The 21,641-nt window shown below is 34.3% G+C and overlaps 2 protein-coding genes across 2 annotated transcripts in view; one reads left to right on the forward strand and one right to left on the reverse strand.

Moving 5' to 3' along the window:
- SsRbeta (signal sequence receptor beta) overlaps positions 1 to 13,615 on the forward strand; it is a 55,725-nt gene extending 42,110 nt beyond the window's left edge. The window contains exons 5-6 of the mRNA XM_090368547.1: positions 4,278 to 4,355; positions 13,436 to 13,615. Coding sequence (XP_090224673.1) covers positions 4,278 to 4,355; positions 13,436 to 13,552 — 195 coding nt within the window. The 3' untranslated portion in view covers positions 13,553 to 13,615. The remainder of the gene's footprint in view (positions 1 to 4,277; positions 4,356 to 13,435) is intronic.
- A 430-nt stretch (positions 13,616 to 14,045) lies between these two features.
- Positions 14,046 to 21,641, reverse strand: part of LOC150089364 (uncharacterized) — a 64,236-nt gene continuing 56,640 nt past the window's right edge. The window contains exons 6-7 of the mRNA XM_090368548.1: positions 19,297 to 19,466; positions 14,046 to 14,291 (exon numbers count right to left, since the gene is read on the reverse strand). Coding sequence (XP_090224674.1) covers positions 14,137 to 14,291; positions 19,297 to 19,466 — 325 coding nt within the window. The 3' untranslated portion in view covers positions 14,046 to 14,136. The remainder of the gene's footprint in view (positions 14,292 to 19,296; positions 19,467 to 21,641) is intronic.

The following is a 21,641-nucleotide window of genomic DNA, read 5'->3' on the forward strand; positions in this document are numbered from 1 at the left end:
AGTTATGCTGTACATTATATACTTGGAAGAAGAGGTAAGCCATTTAGTGATGTGGAAATCATAAAAGAATGCACTGTTGAAGTTGTGGGATGTTTAGATTCAGCTAAGGTTAATAAGTAGAAACAACTACCTCTTTCAAGGAGGACCATAACTGCTCAGCAACATGAATTAGCCCGTAATATAACAGAACAGCTTCATGAAATATGCCAAATCAAAGACATTATTCAATCACCTTGGTTGAATCCACTGGCCATTACTCAGCACGGGTGTTATTTTTTATTCGTGTTATAACTGTGGATTTTCATTGTCACAAGGAATTACTGGCTTTAAGTGCCCTTACTGCCAGGACATGAGGATTTGATATCTCACCATCTTCGAAGAAAAATGCTGTAAAGCAAAACTGAATTTATGTAATTTAGTAAGTATATGCACAGATAGTGCACTTGCAACGAGAGGGAAACATGAAGGATTGCTTGCGTTACTACAGAAAGAATTGCCAGATCCAGATACTTTGATTTCCTTTCACTGTATTCTTCATCAGCAGAATCTGTGTGCCAAATCTATTGTTTTAAGTGACACATTAAATAGTTATAGGTATTGTAAACTACGTTTGAGCAAATATACCATGACATCGCCAGTTTCGCAACATGTTTCAAGCTTGATGATGGAACATTCAGCATGGATCTGCTAAATCATTCTAAAGTGCACTAGTTGCACTTAAGACAAATACCTGTGCCAACCGGGCTAGCCGAGTGGGTAAAGTACCTGCCTGGCAACCCAAAGGTCGCGGGTTCGATTCCCGCCTCGGGCTTGGATCAAAGTACTGCAAAAACCTTGGGAGGTGCAATATGGCCACAGAAGCCGATGCGCCAACAACTACCAAATCAAAAAAAAAAAAAAAACAAATACCTGTCTAAAGTGCATAGACACTTTAGACAAATACTTGTCAAACTTTTATCTTTGCAAAAACAAATCACACTCTTTTTTGAGGAACTGAATGAATAGTGTGAATTGTCAAAAGTGGAATTCTGCAGAGATATTGCATTTTTGTGTGATATAATGTCAAAGCAAGATGATCTGAATATTTTTTTGCAAGGTAAAACCAAATCTATATATGATATGTGGCTTGAGGTCTCAGATGACAGATATTCACTTGGAGGACCAGTTAAAACAACGCTCAACTATGTTGGAACCAAATATCAGACTACTATCTGGCATTAAGCAGTCGCAAAAAAAAGTCATTAAATGGTTTGTTGTCTAAGTTCGTCCATTTTTACTTTTATCATCTTTGCTAAACAAATGTCTTCACTAATTTTTTTGTTTAAATTCCTCATTACAGCCTGTTATTGTATGAACAATAACAGGCTGTAATTAAAATTGTAAAAATATTTTAATATAAACAAAAATATAATTTTTTGTTTACATTAAATTCTCAGCATGCAGCCTAATAATTTTATATATAAATAAAATATGACCTTCAATGTAAAAAGGTTCCCCACCCCTGCTTTTACCACTGCCTCCATCTGTTAATTCCGTTTATTTATTTAAAATTCTTAATGCTGAAGATTCTAATATCTTGTCAGTTCCTTTGTTTCTTACCAGGCTTCAAGTTCAGCAGGTTAAAATGGGCTTCAAAACTGTTATAAAACTAGTTTAACACACTTTTTAAACAGATAAATTTGTCTTTTGAATAATTTCTCTTTTGCTTCAAATGAAGTGGTTTCCAGCACTTGCTTTGTTTATTTCCATGTCTAATATCCTCCTTTCCTTCACATGATTTTGTCTGTGAATTGGTGCAATAACCACTGCTGATGCATTTATGTTTAGCTTGTTTTGTTTTCAATTTGGTTTTTGGTGCAGACATTGTACACTTTAGTGAAAAAGTTTCAGCGCCGTGCTGAAAAAAGAAAACTGATTATCACCATTTTTAGATAAAATTAAAGCCATTCAGGCTGTAGAAACAGGTGACAAGAAATGTAGGTATACCTCGCTTAATGACATGGTTAGGTTCCTCGCTTAATGAATTAAGTAGACTTGCCTATTTTGCATAAATGACACAACTGCCTAGCTACATAATAGCATAATAATAAGAAAACTTTGTGCATTGTTAGTTTATCATGGCACCATCCCTATTAAGCCTATGAAAGAAAGAAACCGTAGAATAAAAAAACAATTTTTCCTCCCATCTTAGTTGGTTACAAACAATAAAGCTGGGCGCCTCTGTAGCCAGGAGCAGCAGTGTGTAGCATACGCTTCTTGATTAGACCAGGGTTCAAGGCTGTGACCACCAAATACGGAGGATACAGAATGGTCAGGGAATGATAACCGCATATCCCCGGAGCAATATGGCCTTAGTTGGTAATGCTCCTAAAAACCAAATAACAAACAAACAATAAAGCTGCTTCTGTTTTAAATGAATAAGGTTGTTTAAAATGTGTCTTTGGACATTTACATACTGTTCTTGTCTCACAGTAGCTGGTAACATTTGTATGCTTTTTATATTCCTGTTAATTCTGCTGCTCCTTTGCATGCTATCACCTTTCACAGCTGTTATATTTTGTTATTTTTGGTTTTTAGGAGCATTAGCAACTAAGGCCATATTGCTCTGGGGATATGCGGTGGTCATTCCCTGACCTTTCCGCATCCTCCGTATTTGGTGGGCATGGGCTCGAACCCCAGTCTAATCAAGAAGCGTGTGCTACGCCCTGGTGCTCCTGCCCACCTGGCTACGGAGGCGCCCCTTTCACAGCAAAGATGGCCACTGCAGTTTCTAAATAGGTAAAAGCTTCTGACATAGCCTTGGTTTTATTAATTTTCTGGGCCACAGTTTTAGCATTTTTTCATGCTTGCCTTTTATTCTTTTGTCTCTGAGTTCAAGGAGTTCTTTGGTAGTCAGATCTTTGCTGTGTCATTTGAGTATATTTGCAACATAAGCCTCCTCAATATTATTATTATCCAAGCCAGTTTTATTTATTTATTTTTTCCCCCTTCCTTTTTCCAGTCTATACTATGTTTCTTTGTGTATCACTGGGTAGCTCTCCCGGTCTAAGGTAATTTTGGATATAATAAGGCCATAGTTTTCTGTTCACATTTGATTTCTTAACTTCTCTAAGCATTCTGGGTCCTTTTTTTAAATGAAAGTGTTGTTATAATTGATGGGAAAAGTGTTGCTTACTGAATATTGTAGATAATTTTGAACTCTCATTACAATGAAATGTTAAAGCGAGGTATACCTGTAGTCTGTAAACTACTGCAGAATTTGGGAATTCTCTAATATGCTTTCAATGTATCTAACAAATAAGGATGCTATTTTTGAAAGCAGATAGAACATGTTCAAACCCTTAGCAGTAAGAAACAAATGAAGAATACAGGCTGTCCAGATATCAAGGGTTTAGTGTCAAACAACATTAACTACAAAACTGCATTTTTTTCCTTTGAGATGACTTTAGTTTTACTTTATACCAATAACAGTGCATATCATGTCATAGAACTGCATCTCTCTAGCACTTTAAAGTAAGCTTGGGCTGTAAGTGCATTTCTAGTAAAGAAAATGTCAAATGACTTTTTCTTGGCTAATTACAAAAAAGTTCAGTACAAAATGATTTTGTAGTTAACATTTTTTGACATTAAACCCTTGATATGTGCTGTGTATTTAAGCGAGTTTCTTGTTGTTGAGTAAAAAACAATCCTTCAAGCAGGACACTTATTTGTGAAAAGGCTGAACAATTTTATATATATTGTAATCATGTAGGATTTAAGACAAATAGCAGATATCCAATAAATTTGCAAAAAAAAAAAAAAAAAATTTTTTTTTTTTGGTGTAATTGAAGTAGTTTCCTTTGATTATTTTGTTGGCAGTATTGAAATTAATGGATTGTGTTTAACTAATGCAAAGCCAATTTTCCAGTTATAAACACAAGAACAAGAGGAGTAAAATGGAATATTATGATGTTGAAGAAGGAACTAATGTGCTTACCTGCCAAGGAGGGCAGTAAGTGTAGTGCAGTTCTTTGAGCTACAGATTAAGAAAATTTCTCTGTGATAAGTCACATTGAGGATGTTGTTGAACAGAAGTTGCGGGAAGAAATGCACCAGAACCTTCTCACTGAATATTTTAAATAAACAATGTGTATAAGTTTAAAAAGTTTATAAAACTCTCCCTCCCCATATTTTAGTGGTAAAACAGTATGGTAAAAATGGAAAACAACAGTAAGGCTCACTATATTTTTGCAGCTATGTTTATAGAGTAACTTATTTAAAGTATTTATAATTATTAGATTGGCTACACTACAGAACCAGGAGAAGCAGGAATTGTTCCAGTTAAGGACTTTGATAGGCGGTTTTCACCCCATGTCGTGAGTATTTTCTTTTAGTTTGTTTGTATAAGATACATTCTTTAACTGTGCATGGCATTAAGTAAAAAAAAAAAAAATTCTTAGAATTTGATTAGAAATCTGATGCCAAATCATATTCTTGTAAATATCTGATTCCATTTATGCAAATTACAAGATGGTGTTGAAGGGGAAGGGTGGGAGGCAATAAAATTGCTTTAATGTGAAGACTGCTCACTTACATGGACTTGCAACTGTTTTGGGCAGGGCTCCATACACAAATTAGTAATGTGTCCTTTACTAATTTGTGTATGGAGTTTAAAAGTGACAATTTTTTTTTGCAAATTGCAATTGTACTTTGTTTTTAATAGACTGATACTTTGTACTTTATTTAATAGACTGATAGTCCTATTTATATATTTCTAGTATGACTGTCCAATAATCCATGTAAAACTGTGGCTATTTCTGATTTGTAAGTTTTGTAGTATGTATCTCAAGAGGCTGCATAAATCAACTAGATTCATTTTGCTACATTTCATTCATATTTGCTTTGTTGTAAATATGTGCATTTGTTAGAGGCATGTATTTTAGGATAAAACCTTGGTGAACGAGACAAATCATGGGTTCCATATAAAGTTTATCTCATTTTGTTGAATAGCCGAGGCAGTGGAGTCAAGATAGGAAATATGCCTATGTGGGAAAATTAGATAACCCAGCTGATGTTGCTGATGAAGTGAATAGATACTTTGCATTGTTCTTTACTGATGAGAAGCCGTACAAGTGAGGCTGCAACACGAAATTAGAAATTTCAGAATTACACATGATAGTTTATTAGAACTTTTGAGCCCAAAGCAAGAAAGGCTCCTAGGGTTTGATGGCATATATCCATTAATTTTGAGGGAGACAGGCAGAAAATGCATTGAACCATTGAGATTAATTATAAACGTATCATTGGGCTCCATAGAGAGATTCCTATGGATTAGAGAAATGCTAGCGTATTGCCAATACATAAAAGTGGTTCTAAGAGCAATATAAGTAACTATAGACAGGTCAGTCTGATTTTACTGGTGATAAAATCTTGGAAGCAGTGATTAAGAGGGCAATCCAGGGACATTTAGATATAAATAGCATGCTGAAGGACATGACGTGGTTTTGTTAAGGGAAAATCATCTTTAACTAACCTCTTATCTATTTTGATACAGTTACTCAAGAGCTGGATGTAGGAAATAATTTCAACATAGTTTATTTGGATTTTATCAAGGCATTTGACTCAGATGGGCTGCAAGGTGGCTGTGAGGCAGAGGGTTGTGATTAATGGATATTCTTCAAATTGATATTACATCAGATGTGGAATTACGTCAGATTCTTTGACCCCAGTTGTTTCTGATTTTCATAAACGACATTGCCAAGAGGATAGAGAAAGCATGATGTCAAATTGCAGGTGATGTAAAGATTGAGTCATTGATGATCAATGCCAAGCAGCATTCCTTCGGGATGATTTTGGGCAGGCTTCAAGGATGGTCAGAAAAGTGGCAGCTATATTTTAATGCAGCAAAATATAAAGTCTTGCGCTTGGGAAATAACAACCCCAAAATAATTTATACACTTGGTGGAGTGGAGTTAAAAACAGTAAAGGAAGAAATCTGGAAGTTATAATACTGGCAGATATGAAGTTCTCTGAGTAGTGTAAACAGGTGGCCAGGCAAGCCCATGGTGTTCCTGTCATTGATTCATCGAACAATATCAATAGCCTGTAGAAACAGGGAGGCCACAATCCCCACTGTATAAGGCAGCATTTCCCACACTTTTGATCTTGCAATATATTTACTGAACACTTACGAAACACAAGTTTATGGAAGCCAAAGAACTATTTGCTAATATTTTATTACGTACGACACACTGTGCATCAGGAGCATCTTTATTTCCAACACGTGTAAAGCTGAAATTCAAATAACTTTCATTTTGGTCTTTTATTAGTTGGTTCCTGTTTTTTCACATTGGATTTTTGGGAACAAAAGGCTGCGATTGTTCATCCTCACTTTGAATTGTGAAAATATTGTGTTCATTTTCATTGAGCACAGTTGCAATAGTAGAAGTACTTGCTTATCATTTTAAAGTTCCTATTTTCAACTACAAATCCATGGTCATTTATTTTAATAATAATATTTCGAGATACTGATAATTACCAAAAAAAATTTATACAAGGAAGTGAGTTTAGTTATGATATCGGTTTGCTTCCCCCTCTCCTTCAACCTGTTGTTGTTGGTGGTATGAAAGTTTCAGGACACAAGGGCAACTGTGGCCAATATGTGTTTGTCAGTGTCATTATGTTCATTTTAATGATTTAGGATGGATATATCAGAGTGTATTTATTATTCCTAGATGTTTAAAGAGTTCACTTAGGTTTGCTTTGTCACCGAGTACATGAGAGAGAGTTAGAGGAGCTTGCAAGTTTGCTAATGATTGGAAGGATGTGGTTCGAATGGCTGAATAGGATGGACAGTCAATCAGGATGTGCCTTACTGTAAGTTGTATCTGACAGACAGACAGACAGAGCAGAGCAGGGGAATTCTCTTAGAAGTAAATGTTTGTGAGTGAGGAAGGTATGCGCAGTCTTGTTAATATAACTTCCTCCTGTCTATTTGTACGTGAGCTAGAACGCCACGAACATAGATATTTTTTTTATTCTGCGAAGTTTATTGCACGGTTGGTCCCTCCAAAGTTGTTTCCAAATGGAAGTATATTTGGACGAAATACATCCCTATAATCTGTAAATGGTACAAACTGAAAGTTATCTTGTATATTAAGATCTGGATTTTTTGCGGCTTGGTCTGCATGATTATTTCCTGGGATTCCAACATGACTGGGAATCCAACAGATAGATACTTGTTTTCTTTCTTTATGCAAAACTCCGAGTTGTTTTTTGATATGCTGAATCAAGAAATTTGAGGAATATTTGCTGTTCTGTAAAGCTGCTACTGTACTGAGGGAGTCAGTATAGATTAGAGCAGGTAGAAGTTGATGCTTGGTAATATCATCCAGTGCTAGTTTAATAACATATAATTCTGCTGTGAAAATACTGCAAACATGAGGCAAGGAGACAGATATAATATATTCCGGTAAAACTACTGCAGCACCCATTGAGTTGTTCGATTTTGAACCATCCGTGTAAATCTGATGACTTTATTTTCAAAACTGTGCAGTGCATGGAGCTTCTGTATAACGATTGGAGAGATCTTTTTTATTCCCGTTTGTAAGATGTGATATGGACAAAGGCACAGTTGGAATCCAAGGAGGTTCTGAGTTTATATCTACTGCAGAAATGTATTTCCCAAACTTGAGCTAAGTGTGTGAGACGCAGTCCTACTGGTTTATTTTCATTTGGCTGTGTACTCCAGGCTAAATTGCATACGAATGGCATATTAGACCATTATATTGCACTTTTTCGTAGATGACATTACCTCTACACATACTTTTTTATGCAAAGCATACTAAAATAAAGTGTTCCATGGTCTGTTTGATTATTAGTCTATCCCAGTATATTAATAAACAAAAAAATAAATAAATAAAGTAAAGTAATGTTAAAAATTATAATGATACAAACATGGTGTACGCTACAAATATGCAAAATTAATTTTTTTAATTATTAGTTACGAATATTTGCGGAACACTTGTTCGCATCTCACGGAACACAGTTTGGGAAACACTGGTATAAGGCATGCGTCCAAGTGCAGAGGCCTTGTGTTAAAAAGGGGGGGGGGAACCCACAGCTTCTCGAACAGGCCCAGAGATGGGCAACCCACATGGCGAAATCTGTAAAAGTGCAAACATGTGACTTTATTTGGGCTACAGAGCAACCAAGCACAGATTTTTCACTGTTATTAAGGATTTCAAAACTAGGGATTGCAATTGTGGGGGGAGGGGGAAAGATTTATACTGGATTAGAGGAAGTTGTCTTTTAACCAGCTGTTGATTACTGGAACAAGTTATCTTTGTAGGGAGTTGAGGCTGAAAAATTCAAAGGTCAACCGGATAGTTACCTAATGAGGAAGAAAGCACATAATTAGCCTATTTTTTATGTTTATATATATCTTTTATTTTTTTAAATATGAGTTAAAAATATAAATATTTTATTAAAATAAATTTAAACTCAATTCAGAGAGTATTGTATATTCAGAATGTGGAGTCTAGATAATAATCTTTTGGCAAATAAGGCAGGTGTCAATTTATCCAGCAACATGAGACATGCCACTTTTCAATTTTCTGAACAATATACATAACTGTACTGTATTGTTAGCCAATTGTACCATCGAACATCGGATGAAAATGGAAATCATGAAATTCTCTGTGTAGCTGTGTTCAGATAGCTTTAATACAGCATGCCTGTTTCACATACTAAAACATTAAACAGCTATGCAGTACATAATTAGAAAAGCAAGAGTATCACAGACAGTCATAATAAACACCTAGGTAAAGCTTGTCATGAATCATCTCAAGAAAATTTTGTTATGCAGATTTTTTATTTTCAGAGAAACCAAAATGATATGATGAGAATGTGAGGTGGAATCAACAAATGATAATCCTCACTATAGAAAGCAGTAAATATTTAAGTAATGAAATATATCAAATAAATACATGAAATAGCATTATAACTTGAGTTGCCTCAGAACAAACTTTAGTTGAAACCTCCAACATTTGAAGTTTCAAAGTCTGACATTTCAATCAAAACACTGCCCGCCCTTGTTAACAATTTAGTGAAGCTACCGGCTGTCAACAACAATTAAAGATGAGTATAGAGATATCATAAATGTTATATCAGTTAGTAAATGACAAACTGATCAAAGCACAATATTTCATGGCAGTTTTACATACAGCCATGTTTTTGTGATTTTGAAATAAATTTGGTAAATTGTGGACTTCGTTTGGTGGCTCGCAGACTTTGTATCATGCGTAATAAGACTACGGTGTGTTTGATTATGGCAATTGAAAGTGCTGGTTGCCAAAGAATAAATACATAGATATAAAACCAAAGTTGAGTATTGTTTAACTTCACTTTAATATATCAGGTTCAGAGAACCTTTTGCATCCAGTTGAAATGTCTTGGTTTGGCTTCAAGGACACACCTTAAGCAGCTTTTGGAAAACAAAATTTAATGAATCATATAAGATAACTGCCCTGGTGAACTTAAAAGCTACATAATTTTAAAATTTAGAGAGACAGGGCTGTACAGCCAAATTAGAGCCAAACCATGTTGGCCATATGTTGTGATCCACTTTTTGTAATCTGCCACTTGTGTCTGGGTTTGATTCCCATTGATAAAGGAATTTCTGTAAGCCTCTGTCTTACAGAAATGCTTTAGATAATCTCAGGTATAGGAAGTAAGTGTGAGCTATTCTAGATTTTTCAGCATGTGAACACACTTCTACATATGAATATAAGTGACTGGTGCTATTACATAACTTGAATTTTTGTGTATTGGTACATATCCTGGTTCTACTCTTCATGGGCTAAAGAAGGCAAATGGCTGTTCTTTGCTCTAGAAACTAAAAGTTGAAAATTGCTGCCAATGCCACAAAGTTGAGATGTATGCTGTTTGGTTTCAAGAGGCACCTCAGGTTAAAGGGTATCCCCTCCTCAAGCTTGTTGGCACAATTTAACAGGTGCCTTAGATTTTTGGTTTTGCATTGTTGTCACTGGGCTGTTGTATAGAGATGGCAAACTGATAGCTTAATGCATTTTTGAATAAGATGAGTTGGAGTCTTCAATTTATGCTGGAGCCTGAGTTGGCTCCAGGCCGAGGGTTCTAAAATCTCTCTCCTATGATGCTTTCTGGTTAGGATACAGGGCTGTTTGGTTTCAAATGAAATGCCCTTCATTGATACTGTGGAAAGCAACATTGCTATCGCCCACATTTCTGACTCATTATCACTGATTTAGCATCCTCAGCTTATGACAGCTGCTTGATGTAATAGTCTGGCAGTTTATGGGTTGTGGGTGTGGTTTTTTTATAGTGTACATGATTTAGTCTATGAAATTGCAGTCTCCAGGCTGCAAAGCCTGAAGACTACTTACACAGGGCAACCAACCCAGGACCTCTTCCTTACACTGCTCTTGATTTTGAAATGGTAATTTAATATGGTTTTCCAGTAGTAGCCATGGCAATAAAGAATGACAAGGAATGGGTGGGAGTTTGCTCCCCTCTCTCCATTCAAGGGGGTGAAACTTATATTGAAGAATGTTAACATAAGAATGGAAGTATCTAGTTTCCTTGCTGTGGTTTCAGATTAAGAAAATATCTGGCCAGAGCTTCTGATTAGATGTCAATAAAAACCTCAGATCTCCATGTGCAGCTCCTTCTAGTGTAGGTAAAGCTCCTTGAACTGGAAATAGGTAGGTCTATCTGGCAATTAGATCTAGGATATCTTTTTTAGAAAAAGGTGGATATGTTTTTAGTTGGAGCTTCTTTCAAGGCTAGCTTTAGCATCTGCAAAGAGAATATTGGTGAACACTGACTATCAAAGCAGCTCCATAACATGTAAAAGTGTTGTGCAGAAATATGCTTTAGCCTGCTCTTCATTCACATGCTTTGTTTTCATTGTAACAAAAAACGATTTTTTTTTTTTTTTTTTTTGTAATGCCTAATAGAAGCAGACTCTGGATATGCACAGTATATAAAGTAATTGGTCAGTGTAAGACTTATCAAAATTCTCAAATATGACCCTGACTATTTCCAAACATTTTCTATAGGTCATACAATTGCAAACAAGCATCTTCAGTCTTTCTGCAAGTCAAAGTTGTCTTAACTCCTGCTTAAGGGGAAAAGTCCATTTAATGTGTGTAAAGTCTATTAGTTCAAGGAGGGTGGGACCCAAAATGTCAGGTGAAAAGGATGCAAGATAGTTAATAATAGAATGGCTTGAAAGGTATTCAGAAGTTTTTGTATAGCAAATAGGAGCATTATTAATAGGATAAAGTGCTGTTTTTCCATATCCACATACCAGGTCTGGTCCTCCAGATTGTGTCTCTCTCAAGTATTTCTAAATACTTGGTCTTATCAGTATGACCTCCTGGCATTAAACTCATAATGAATTATGCCTTTATATTAAAATAATTCTAGTATAGCTTTAAATCTTTTTTCTCATGGCCAACATGGAGGCTTTCATTCTGAGAATTGATGTTTTGTGTGAGGGTCAGGAAGATCACCTGTCATAAATACCAGCTAAAATAAAATGCTAAGCTAGGAAAGGCCAGATAGAATTTTTAGATACCCAATGATACATTTGGTATCTAAATCCAGTTATTTCAAGATTCTGTAGCAGTAAGCTACAGAATCTTGAAATAACTGGGAGTAAAGTGGAGGAGAAACTGTTGAAGATAAACACAAGAAAGGCACCCGGGGTGGATGGGATCTATCCAGTTATATTAAAGGAGGCAGCAAAGGAAGTAAGCAAACCCTTAGCCATAGTTATGAGAGCTTCCTTGGACTCAGGGGAGGTACCCATGGACTGGAAATGTGCAAATGTGACCCCAATTCACAAAGGAGGATCAAAGGCTGAAACAAGTAATTATAGACCTGTGAGCTTAACTTCTGTTCCAGGAAAATTAATGGAGGCACTGGTTAAAGAGGCACTGCAGGATCATTTAGACAAGACTTCAGTTATAGCTCAGACACAGCATGGTTTTGTTAAGGGGAAGTCTTGCCTGACCAACTTGATTGGATACTATGATGCAGTCACAAAAGAGCTGGATGCAGGGAATAACTTTGATATTATATACTTGGATCTTAGAAAGGCTTTTGATACTGTTGCACATGGAAGACTGCTACACAAATTGGAGCAGTGTGACATTGGAGGCAAATTGCTGCTATGGATAAAGGGGTGGTTGAGGGGGAGAAGACAGAGAGTGGTAATCAATGGACACTGCTCATCGTGGACTGATGTTATTAGTGGAGTCCCTCAGGGCTCAGTGTTGGGTCCATTGTTGTTTTCTGTATTTATAAATGATATTGATGATGGTATATCAAGCTTAATGTCCAAGTTTGCAGATGATACAAAGGTTGGCAGGGTTGTCAAGGACACTACTGACACTATGCTGCTGCAACAGGATCTGGAAAGGTTGAGCAGATGGGCTGAGAGGTGGCAAATGAAGTTTAACATTGACAAATGTAAAGTACTACACATGGGAAACAGCAACCCCAGAGCAACGTATCAACTCTGTGGTACTACACTGACAGTGGTAGAGAATGAAAGGGACTTGGGGGTGATTGTGCAGGCAGATATGAAGTTCTCTGAGCAGTGCAGATGGGCTGCAAGAGTAGCTCATGGAGTATTGTCAATGATATACAGGAATTTTTCCAGCAGGGATAAGGAGGTGATTATTCCATTGTATAAGGCAATGGTCAGGCCACACCTAGAGTACTGTATACAGGTCTGGAGGCCTCATTTCAAGAAGGATGTAGAGCTGCTGGAACGAGTACAGAGAAGGGCAACAAGATTAGTGAATGGAACAAAGGGGTGCTCTTACGAAGAAAGGCTTAAGTTTTGCAAATTACAGTGTCTGGAGACTAGGCACCAGCGAGGTGATCTGATAGAGGTGTATAAAGCCTTGAATGGTTTAAGCATGCTCAATGCTGATGGGATTCTTCCTCTAGCTCAGAAAAATCACCTGAGAGGGCATAAATTCAAATTGAGGAAAGACAGATGTAGGATAGACGTGCGGAAATTTGCCTTTAGCCAGCGGGTGGTTGGTTGGTGGAACAGACTGCCATCCCTTGTGGTGGAGGTTGATAGCCTAAATAAGTTTAAGGCTCAGCTGGACAGGTATTTTGAACGAACAGAGGGGTGAAGTGGAAGTGGTTTTTTTTTTTTTTTTTGGCTGATGCTGCATAAGCTTGCTTTCTTGCATCAAATGCCTCTACTAATGCTAATTTGGTAGAAGGAACAGATGTTAAAATCTGTTCAGAAAAAATAATCAGAATTGTCACATTAAAATGTATTCTCTGAATTGCTGTTGCATTTTTCTAATTCTTTTAATATACTCTATAATTCAAACGTTAATATATTTACTTTAGCTTTTAATGATTGTTTATTCATAAACTCTTTCAGCTGGATTGGATAGCCTTTGCTGTGATGACGTTACCTTCACTAGGAATTCCTTTCTTGTTGTGGTTTAGTAGCAAGTCTAAATATGAAGCAATTTTAAAACAATCTAAGAAGCATTAACATACAAAATTTAGAATATTTAATTTCATCAGATTTGAGTGAATAAAATGTTTATTATTTTTTTCTTTTTGTGTTGAATTTATTTAATATTATTTTTTAATGTTTCTTGCAAAAAAAAAAAAAACTTTTGAAACTCTGTTCTATTTCCAACCATTAACAAATAAGGTTATATTCTTGCATCATATTTACTCAGAAATAAGATGAATAATGCAATCCAGGATATATTGTTTAGAAAGAGGTGAGGAGTAGGCAGAATACATTTTCAAGGCTTGAGGCATCTTCCAAGGCACTATGGAAAGGGGAGGATTGCTGAGCAATAGTGATGTGGGTACTTCAAGATAAGTTAAAATTTTATTGTACTATTTAAGTTGGCATGTGGAAAAAATGAGTATAATGAAATGTGTTATTTTAGTACCATTAGAAACAATATTATAATAAAGAAAATTAAATTACATGTACAAAACATTGAAATTAGTTACAAAGATGTCTCCTCCATCTGATAATCACCTGTTTCAAGGTGCAAGTTTGTAAAATGCCTTATACTACAAGAACTATCCTCTCCTCGTACAAATTCATAGTAGCTGCTAGGGTACCAAAGCATATCTGGTAATATTAGCTGGTCCTCGAATCTCTTTGATACGACCGTTATGTCTGAGAATCACAAGAATTGATCTGATTTTGCTACCCAGCTTCACATTTGCAAAAAACTGGAGATCATCCATAACACAGAAAAATGTGCCTGAAAGAATATCAAAATTAAAATTTACAGTTGACTGGAAGAAAATATTTCTACAAATAACATATTCAATATGCTCTAAATTTTTTTTCTTATATTTTAATGTACAGAAGTCTAGCTGCAAAAGCATCCAGGTCTGAAAGTAAGTGCCCTTTGGTCCTGAACACACATGAACCTTGAGTCTTTAATTAGAAAAGAGGAATTTATGAGGTCAGCTATGCATTAGTAGAACATAATGGCTAATACTTGTTTGTTGGTATGGTACAAGAATTGATCTCATTGATACTGAAACTATAAGAAAGAACCAATCTAGCATCTTTCTAGTTATATATTGCAAATCCTCTTTTATAAATGAAATGATTTATAAAGACAAAAAGGGATATTTTCTTAGGCATTGAGATAAAAATCTCCATTTTTTTTATAGGTAATTATTTGTACACTTCAATTAAAGTTTTACAAATCACTAATTCTATATTGGAATAATTAAAACACTTTCAGGAAAATATATTTGTGCTTGTTCCTTGTCTAACACCTCTTATGCCGGGAGCTAGTACTGATGTGATGTTAATGTCTGTTACTACTTGCTTAGAATAACTATAGTTGCTCACATTGCAAAAGAAAGTAAAGTTCTTACAAGTGACATGTAATAGCCAGTAGCAAGAGAGAATACTGCAGCAGTGGTGCACTTACAGATTCTTCAGCAAAGTATCTATTGCACATTAATCACTAGTTCAAGATCAGTGACTAACTGGATCTATCCCCCTCACTTATATATACAGATTTATGACTGGCAATGAAAGTGACACGTTTACTAGGAAATTGACAGATGCTGCACTACCTCTTTAGTTAATTTTTATCTCCAGCTTTGTCTAAAGTACAGATCTCATTGTATTGTCAACACTATTGTTATGGAAAGTCAGTTTATGTACATAAAATAAAATAGTTGTCTATTTATTTTACAAAACATATTACAGTATGTAAGCATTCAGGGTAATGCAGTAAGTTAGATATATATAGTAAACTCCTGTTGACACTCGCTTTTAATGCACTTTTCTTCTCTCTCCACAGCCCATCCTGTGACATGCCATATGTCTGTAGCACTGCTGTTTAATTTTTTTTTTTTTTTTTTTTTTAATATTGGGAACAGAAATCAATTAAACCTAATTCACATTTCATACGGCAAAAATTTATATATATATATATAATATGCATAGATGGAGGTGAAAATTACACAAAGTGCCAGTGACTAGGAGGGTAAGGATAGTAGTTTGTAAAAGGTGAAAGTTATTATGGGTTGAATTACAAAGCCAATAGGAGGTGAGTGAACTGTAGTGTAAAATTATTAATAATAAGGTAAAATATAATACAAATAAAATAAGAAAATAAAAAGTGGTAAAGCTTGGAATTATTTCATGTTCTTTCATCATTGGATTTAAACTAGTTCTGTATCCTTGGACTTATTTACTATTCTTTCAACATTGGGTTCTTACTACACCCTTTTACCTTTGGATTTAAGCCATTCTTTCAATTATGAAATTATTCATTTTCACAGAAAAGATCTGACATTACTTCAATATTGGTTCACTCCATTTTGGACTACATATTATAATTATTAATCTAACTTCTCTCTATCACAGAATATTAAGTGATTCTTCCTGTGCTTAGATATGTAAGCAATTACTCCCTAATTGGTAATTTTTTGATTTATATGGGATTATACAATTCTACAAGCTCTATTAAGTCCATTATGCTGCTGTAAATTGGTTCATCATGGAGCTATGTTACTAATGTGGTTGTTTTACATGCATTCATCTACTCTACTAAATATGTGTGCTATATTTCCCTGCCTTTTTCCTTCATCCTTTCCTTTTTCCTACGTATTATTTTCCCTCCAGCTTACTTCTGCTACGCAATACTTGAAAACTGCAGATATCGTTCACTTTCTTATTATATTTTTGGTTTTGTTTTCAGTTTGTTTCTTGGCATGTTTCGACTTATATTTTTTCGTCTGCTTTTTCCTTACAATACAAGCATTTGGTATTATCTCCCTTTTATACTAATGCTTACAAAGCCCTTACTATAAGGTTTTGCTTCACAACCCCAGCTAGCTCAGTGTGATTTAATAACTTTTTTTTTTTTTTGCTTTTTATCTTTCTATTTCTACCCATTCGTAAAACTATTAGTGTAGACAAGGTTGATACAAACATTCCTATTATACTCCTATCGCTATTTCCGTCTTTATCTACTTAACTTTCTAATTTCCTCTAATGCTGCTTTGCACTTTCACCTTTTACATATCCACTATACTTATTTTTCTACTATCCTTACCCCTCTAGTTACTGGCACTTTAATTTTAACCTCCATCTATGCATACTTTATCTAATATACCTATCCTCAATTTAATACCTCACCCTATACCGTGTACTTGTTCTAAATTATGTAATTCTTCTAATTTCCACTAAACTACTACATAAAACTACACCTTTTCCCTCTCTGAAAACACTTAACTATATTTTATTCTAGCGTGATCCTTATTTTTACCTTAATTGACACTGCATTGGGACTACCTTGTTCATGCTGTATAAGAATGTGCTAATTTCAATTTTTTTTTTTTTTTTTTTGCTCTTTGGCCTACTACTATAGACAAGTATAGAAATGCAGATACATGGTCAGGTGTAGTCCTCTGATGAAATACCTGACATTAATATTTACTTCAGCTGACATCAGATTCTGCATACTGTATTCTACTTTTATCTAAATATGCCCACCCATATCTGATGACAGCTTTACCACTTTTTATTCTATCTTATTTGTATTATATTTTTATCTTATTATTAATAATTTTACTTTACAGTTTACTCACCTCCTATTTGCTTTGTAATTCAGCCCATAATTTTTTAAATTCATCCTAACTTTTAGGATATTAACATTCTTTCACCTTTTACATATCCACTATACTTATTTTTCTACTATCCTTACCCCTCTGGTTACTGGCACTTTAATTTTAACCTCCATCTATGCATACTTTATTTAATATATCTATTCATACATACTTATATATACTTTTGCATCCTTTAATGCTGCTTTGCACTTTTAGGTGCATCTGTCATACCCGACTTGTTAATTTTTCATGAACTGAAACATTTATTTTAAAATTACATTTGATATATACAGTTGTGCCCCCATATCTGCTAATTCAGTTACCCGCGGAAAACAATGGGGGAAAAAATGAAAAAAAAAAAAAAAAAAAAAAAAAACGACACGTACTACTTGCATGTCCGACGCCATGACACCAACATTATAATGGTTCTTTAGAGATTTAACGGCTGCACCATTTTCAAACTTTTGAATAATTTCAAGTTTTTGTTTAATTTGAAAGCATGATTTCTAAACAAAAAAAAAATTTGTCCATTTTCCATGCAACGGAACAACAATCAATGCGAAGCACTAAATCAAACTAAACATTTGGTCTGTTTTTTTTTCTTTTGACCGGTAGGTGTGAAGACGTTGAAGAGTGGGGATTGCAAAAGAATAGGTACACTAATCTCCCAATGACAACTTATAACGCTGGTTCGTGTCGCTTATTTACGACTTGCAAAATATCTATTCTATTATTATACCTATTCTAGTTATTACTTGAATTTATGATTTCTAGTTGTTTTTTATTTTATTATTATTATTTTTTTTTTTGGAGCGTGGAAGTGGCCTGGTTAATCCAGTCGAGAGTCTGCTGTGCTTTATTATTACCATATTTAATATTGGTAATCTCTTGCTGTTGGTTTAATTGATAAATTAAACTTTATTCTATGTATGTACAAGAAAATCGCATTATATATGGGGTCAGCAGGTGTTCACTTACATCCATGGTAGGTCTTGGAATGTATCCCCCTTGGATACGGGGATCTTACTGTATGTATATATATATATACACACACACAGTAGAACCCAGATAACAAATTCCCGCATAAGACACTTTCCCCCTGTGGTTTGGTTTCTTAATTCCCAATTTCAACTCTATATATTGTAATGTATTATTTTCCCAAGCAAGAAGTTTCGCAGGTAAAAAGCTTTCCAGCATAGAGAGTACATGTAAAGAATACACAGTGTATTATTATAATGACATTTCCCTACTTAATACATTTTTTAAATATAGAAATTCTTTATTTTTTTTATTAAACAATATAAACATTTTTATATAATGGAGGTTTTATACAACCAAACACTGACAACAACTCTTGGCAAATTGCAGCAGACTTGCCTAATATGCTATCTAGATTGGATTAGCTTTGAAATAGTAGCTAATTGGAAAGCCTTTTATTTGGCAATTTCAGTTTTCTGGTGTTATTTCCACTGTTGGAATCATGCTGCAGATATTCTGATTACATCTGTTAACATTGAAAAATCTTTCCCTACTGTCAGCCTAATTCTCTATGACAAAAACGCATATCTTCACCTTTGATAATTTAAAATCTTATTTTGACTTGATTGCCAGAAATTAAAAAAATAATAATAAAATAAAAACTTGTGGTCATTTCTAATACACTATTATCTGATATATATATAATTTAATTTCAATTTCTAGATCTGAATTCAAGAGAATTATCTTTTTTCAACTCCAAATCAACAGGTATGATCTCCTACTGCCATCTATTAAAACTGTGTAATGTTAATTAGAAATACAAATAAAATATGGTGGTATATACTGGAAGATTTCAAAATAATATTATATTAGTTGAATTGTTTATGAAAAGAACACCTTGGAAAAATGTAAATTTGTATGATCCAGAACCATTATATGCAAAATGTAAATTTATCCAGAAAGGAGTAATTAGCATTGTAGGAAGGTAAAAAGAATTTTTCCATAGACAGCCCGATTCACAAAACAGTAAATTGTATGTTAAACTTTGTGACTAATCTAAGATTAAAGACATTTACAGGCAAAAGATCCAGTAATACATATTACATATAAAGCAATATAAAAAAAAGTGTTTCCTAATTTCTTTTTTACCTTGACTTTCCCTTGACTCTTGAGTCTTCATTTGTTGATATCTTCTGTAAGCATCCTGTCTGAGCTGGTTACGTGGAGTTTCAAGGAATGTGTATTTAGAATCTATAGTTTTATTAAAAGCATCTATGAAACTATTTACTGCATCAAGTGTTAATCTTCCTTTCATATATCTGAAAGAAGTCGAGAAAAACTAGTACAGCAAAAGTGAAAGCTAATGCACAATTTTGAACAATAATTTTTCAATAATATAATTTATTCCTATATTTCAGTTAACCCTATATATGTGGGACTATGGTGCAATCTGTGTTACCAGCCCATATCTCCAGTCAAACTATTGGCTGTTGTTGAGATACTGACTATACAGAGTTTCAAAATTGCATGGGAAAAATATAGTAGCATATTCTACAGCTAAAAACTTCCCATGAACATATATTTAAAAAAAAAAACTATTTTCAATCAAAATATTAATCATAAATTACAAAACATGGAAAGAAACTAGAAAAGAAAAAGCAGCTGTTCAAAGTGACCTCCATTTTGTTGGATCATTTCACCATAATGAATCACTGATTTCCCCTGGCATGTCTTATTTTGGGATTATTTTCAATGGTTTTTCAGAAGCTTTCATTGTGTGATAATATAGGTGGAATAAACCATGGATTGACCCTACGCAATATATAATTTAAGAGTGTGACAGCAAGTGATTGTAGTGCTCATTCTATGGGGCTGTTCCAACAAACAAGTCAATTGATTATACTCTGTATTTAAAAAGTCAGAATCACAGGAAAAGTGGGCTGGTGCAGTTTTGCACATAAACTGCATTCTCCACCAATTTTCAAGTGATATTCCAGTAGTTCCCATAAATCATTCCTAAAAGCATTGCTGGTAAAAAAAAAAAAAAAAAAAAAAATGAAGACCAAGAACACCATATAAAACACTAAAGTATATGTAGGCTTTATTTGGTCTAGCCAAAAGTGTTTTGAAAAGTGAGAATTCTATTTGTTGTAAAACATGAATCATCTGTAACTAGAAGATGGTTGAGAAATTGATAATCATGTATAAATTGCAATATTAGCCATGGACAATTGCTGTTCATGTAATTTCCATACACAGGCAACCTAACAAGCTTCTGGTATGAGATACTTACACAGCTAAGTATTTGTTCTTCACCATTTGCAGTTTGTCTACCTCCTAGTAGTTTCAGCATATCTTTTAAATCATGATTTAGTGCTTGTTGAGTTGCAAATTTTTTGGTATATCTGGAAACAATAGCTACAGAAGTTTTATGAACTTTACCATAAATTAAAATCTCTTAACTCAGCAAAAGTAAAGATTTGTAGCTCCCATAATATCAATTAACAAATGCTATACTGTAAACAATAGGACAATCATCAGCACACAAAACAAGTAAAAGGCAACAGACACCACTAGTAGTTTTTTAATTTATGATTAATTTTTAATATCTTGGAAATAAAGACATGAGACATGTTAACAGGATTTACCCCCCCCCCCTTATTTTCAGCTATAGAATGGTTCCTACACTTGTTATCATAAACCTGTGCAATTTTGAAATACCCTGTATATACCTGCCAAGTTCCAGAAATATGAATATGGTATTTTTAACAATAATCCATTTTTCAGTGTGAATACAGCAGAAGCATTCTGAAATGTCTCTTCCAAAATAAAAATAGCTAATTAAAAAAAGAATATAATTATCACAGAGTTAGTACATAGCTATAATGAAAGCAAACAAAGGAACAAAAGCTTGGATAAAATGTCAACACTTTACATCTCATATTGTAAATCCCTTCGTGAGTTGTCCTACATAGCAATGTAGAACTATTCTGGGAAAATGCTATTTATTTAACGTGTATGAGTAGATAACTTGTGAAGGGAATTACAGTATGAGATGTATAAATGAAGCTATTTTAAGTAAACTGTTTGATTTCTATTATAGTTACGTACTTTTTCATTTGCTCTAAACCTGCTTGGTAGTTAGTGAATGTCATAATGTAAAGGAAAAATTATGCATAACATTATGGAATGTGATAAACCATATTTTAAAGTTCTAATACAACTTTCAAACAACACAAGAACAGAAACTTAAGTCCAGATGTATATATTTGACCTAGAAATATTGATACTTAAAGGCAAAAGGGAAAAAAAATGATCATAATGTATCTCTTTTAAGCAAAAGTTGATGGTGATAGTCTGGCAGCAGAGGAAGATAGATTAGAGCAAGCATTAGAAGAAAGAGGAATTACTGTGGCTATAGCTAACCTAACAGAAAATGGATAGTATGAAGGAATTTGTACTGTAAAAGTTCTGTACATTCATTGTATGAGTAT

The sequence above is a fragment of the Mastigoproctus giganteus genome, chromosome 2, assembly GCF_048544385.1.
Source record: "Mastigoproctus giganteus isolate SK-2022 chromosome 2, ASM4854438v1, whole genome shotgun sequence".
In the NCBI taxonomy this organism is placed as follows: Eukaryota; Metazoa; Arthropoda; class Arachnida; order Uropygi; family Thelyphonidae; genus Mastigoproctus; species Mastigoproctus giganteus.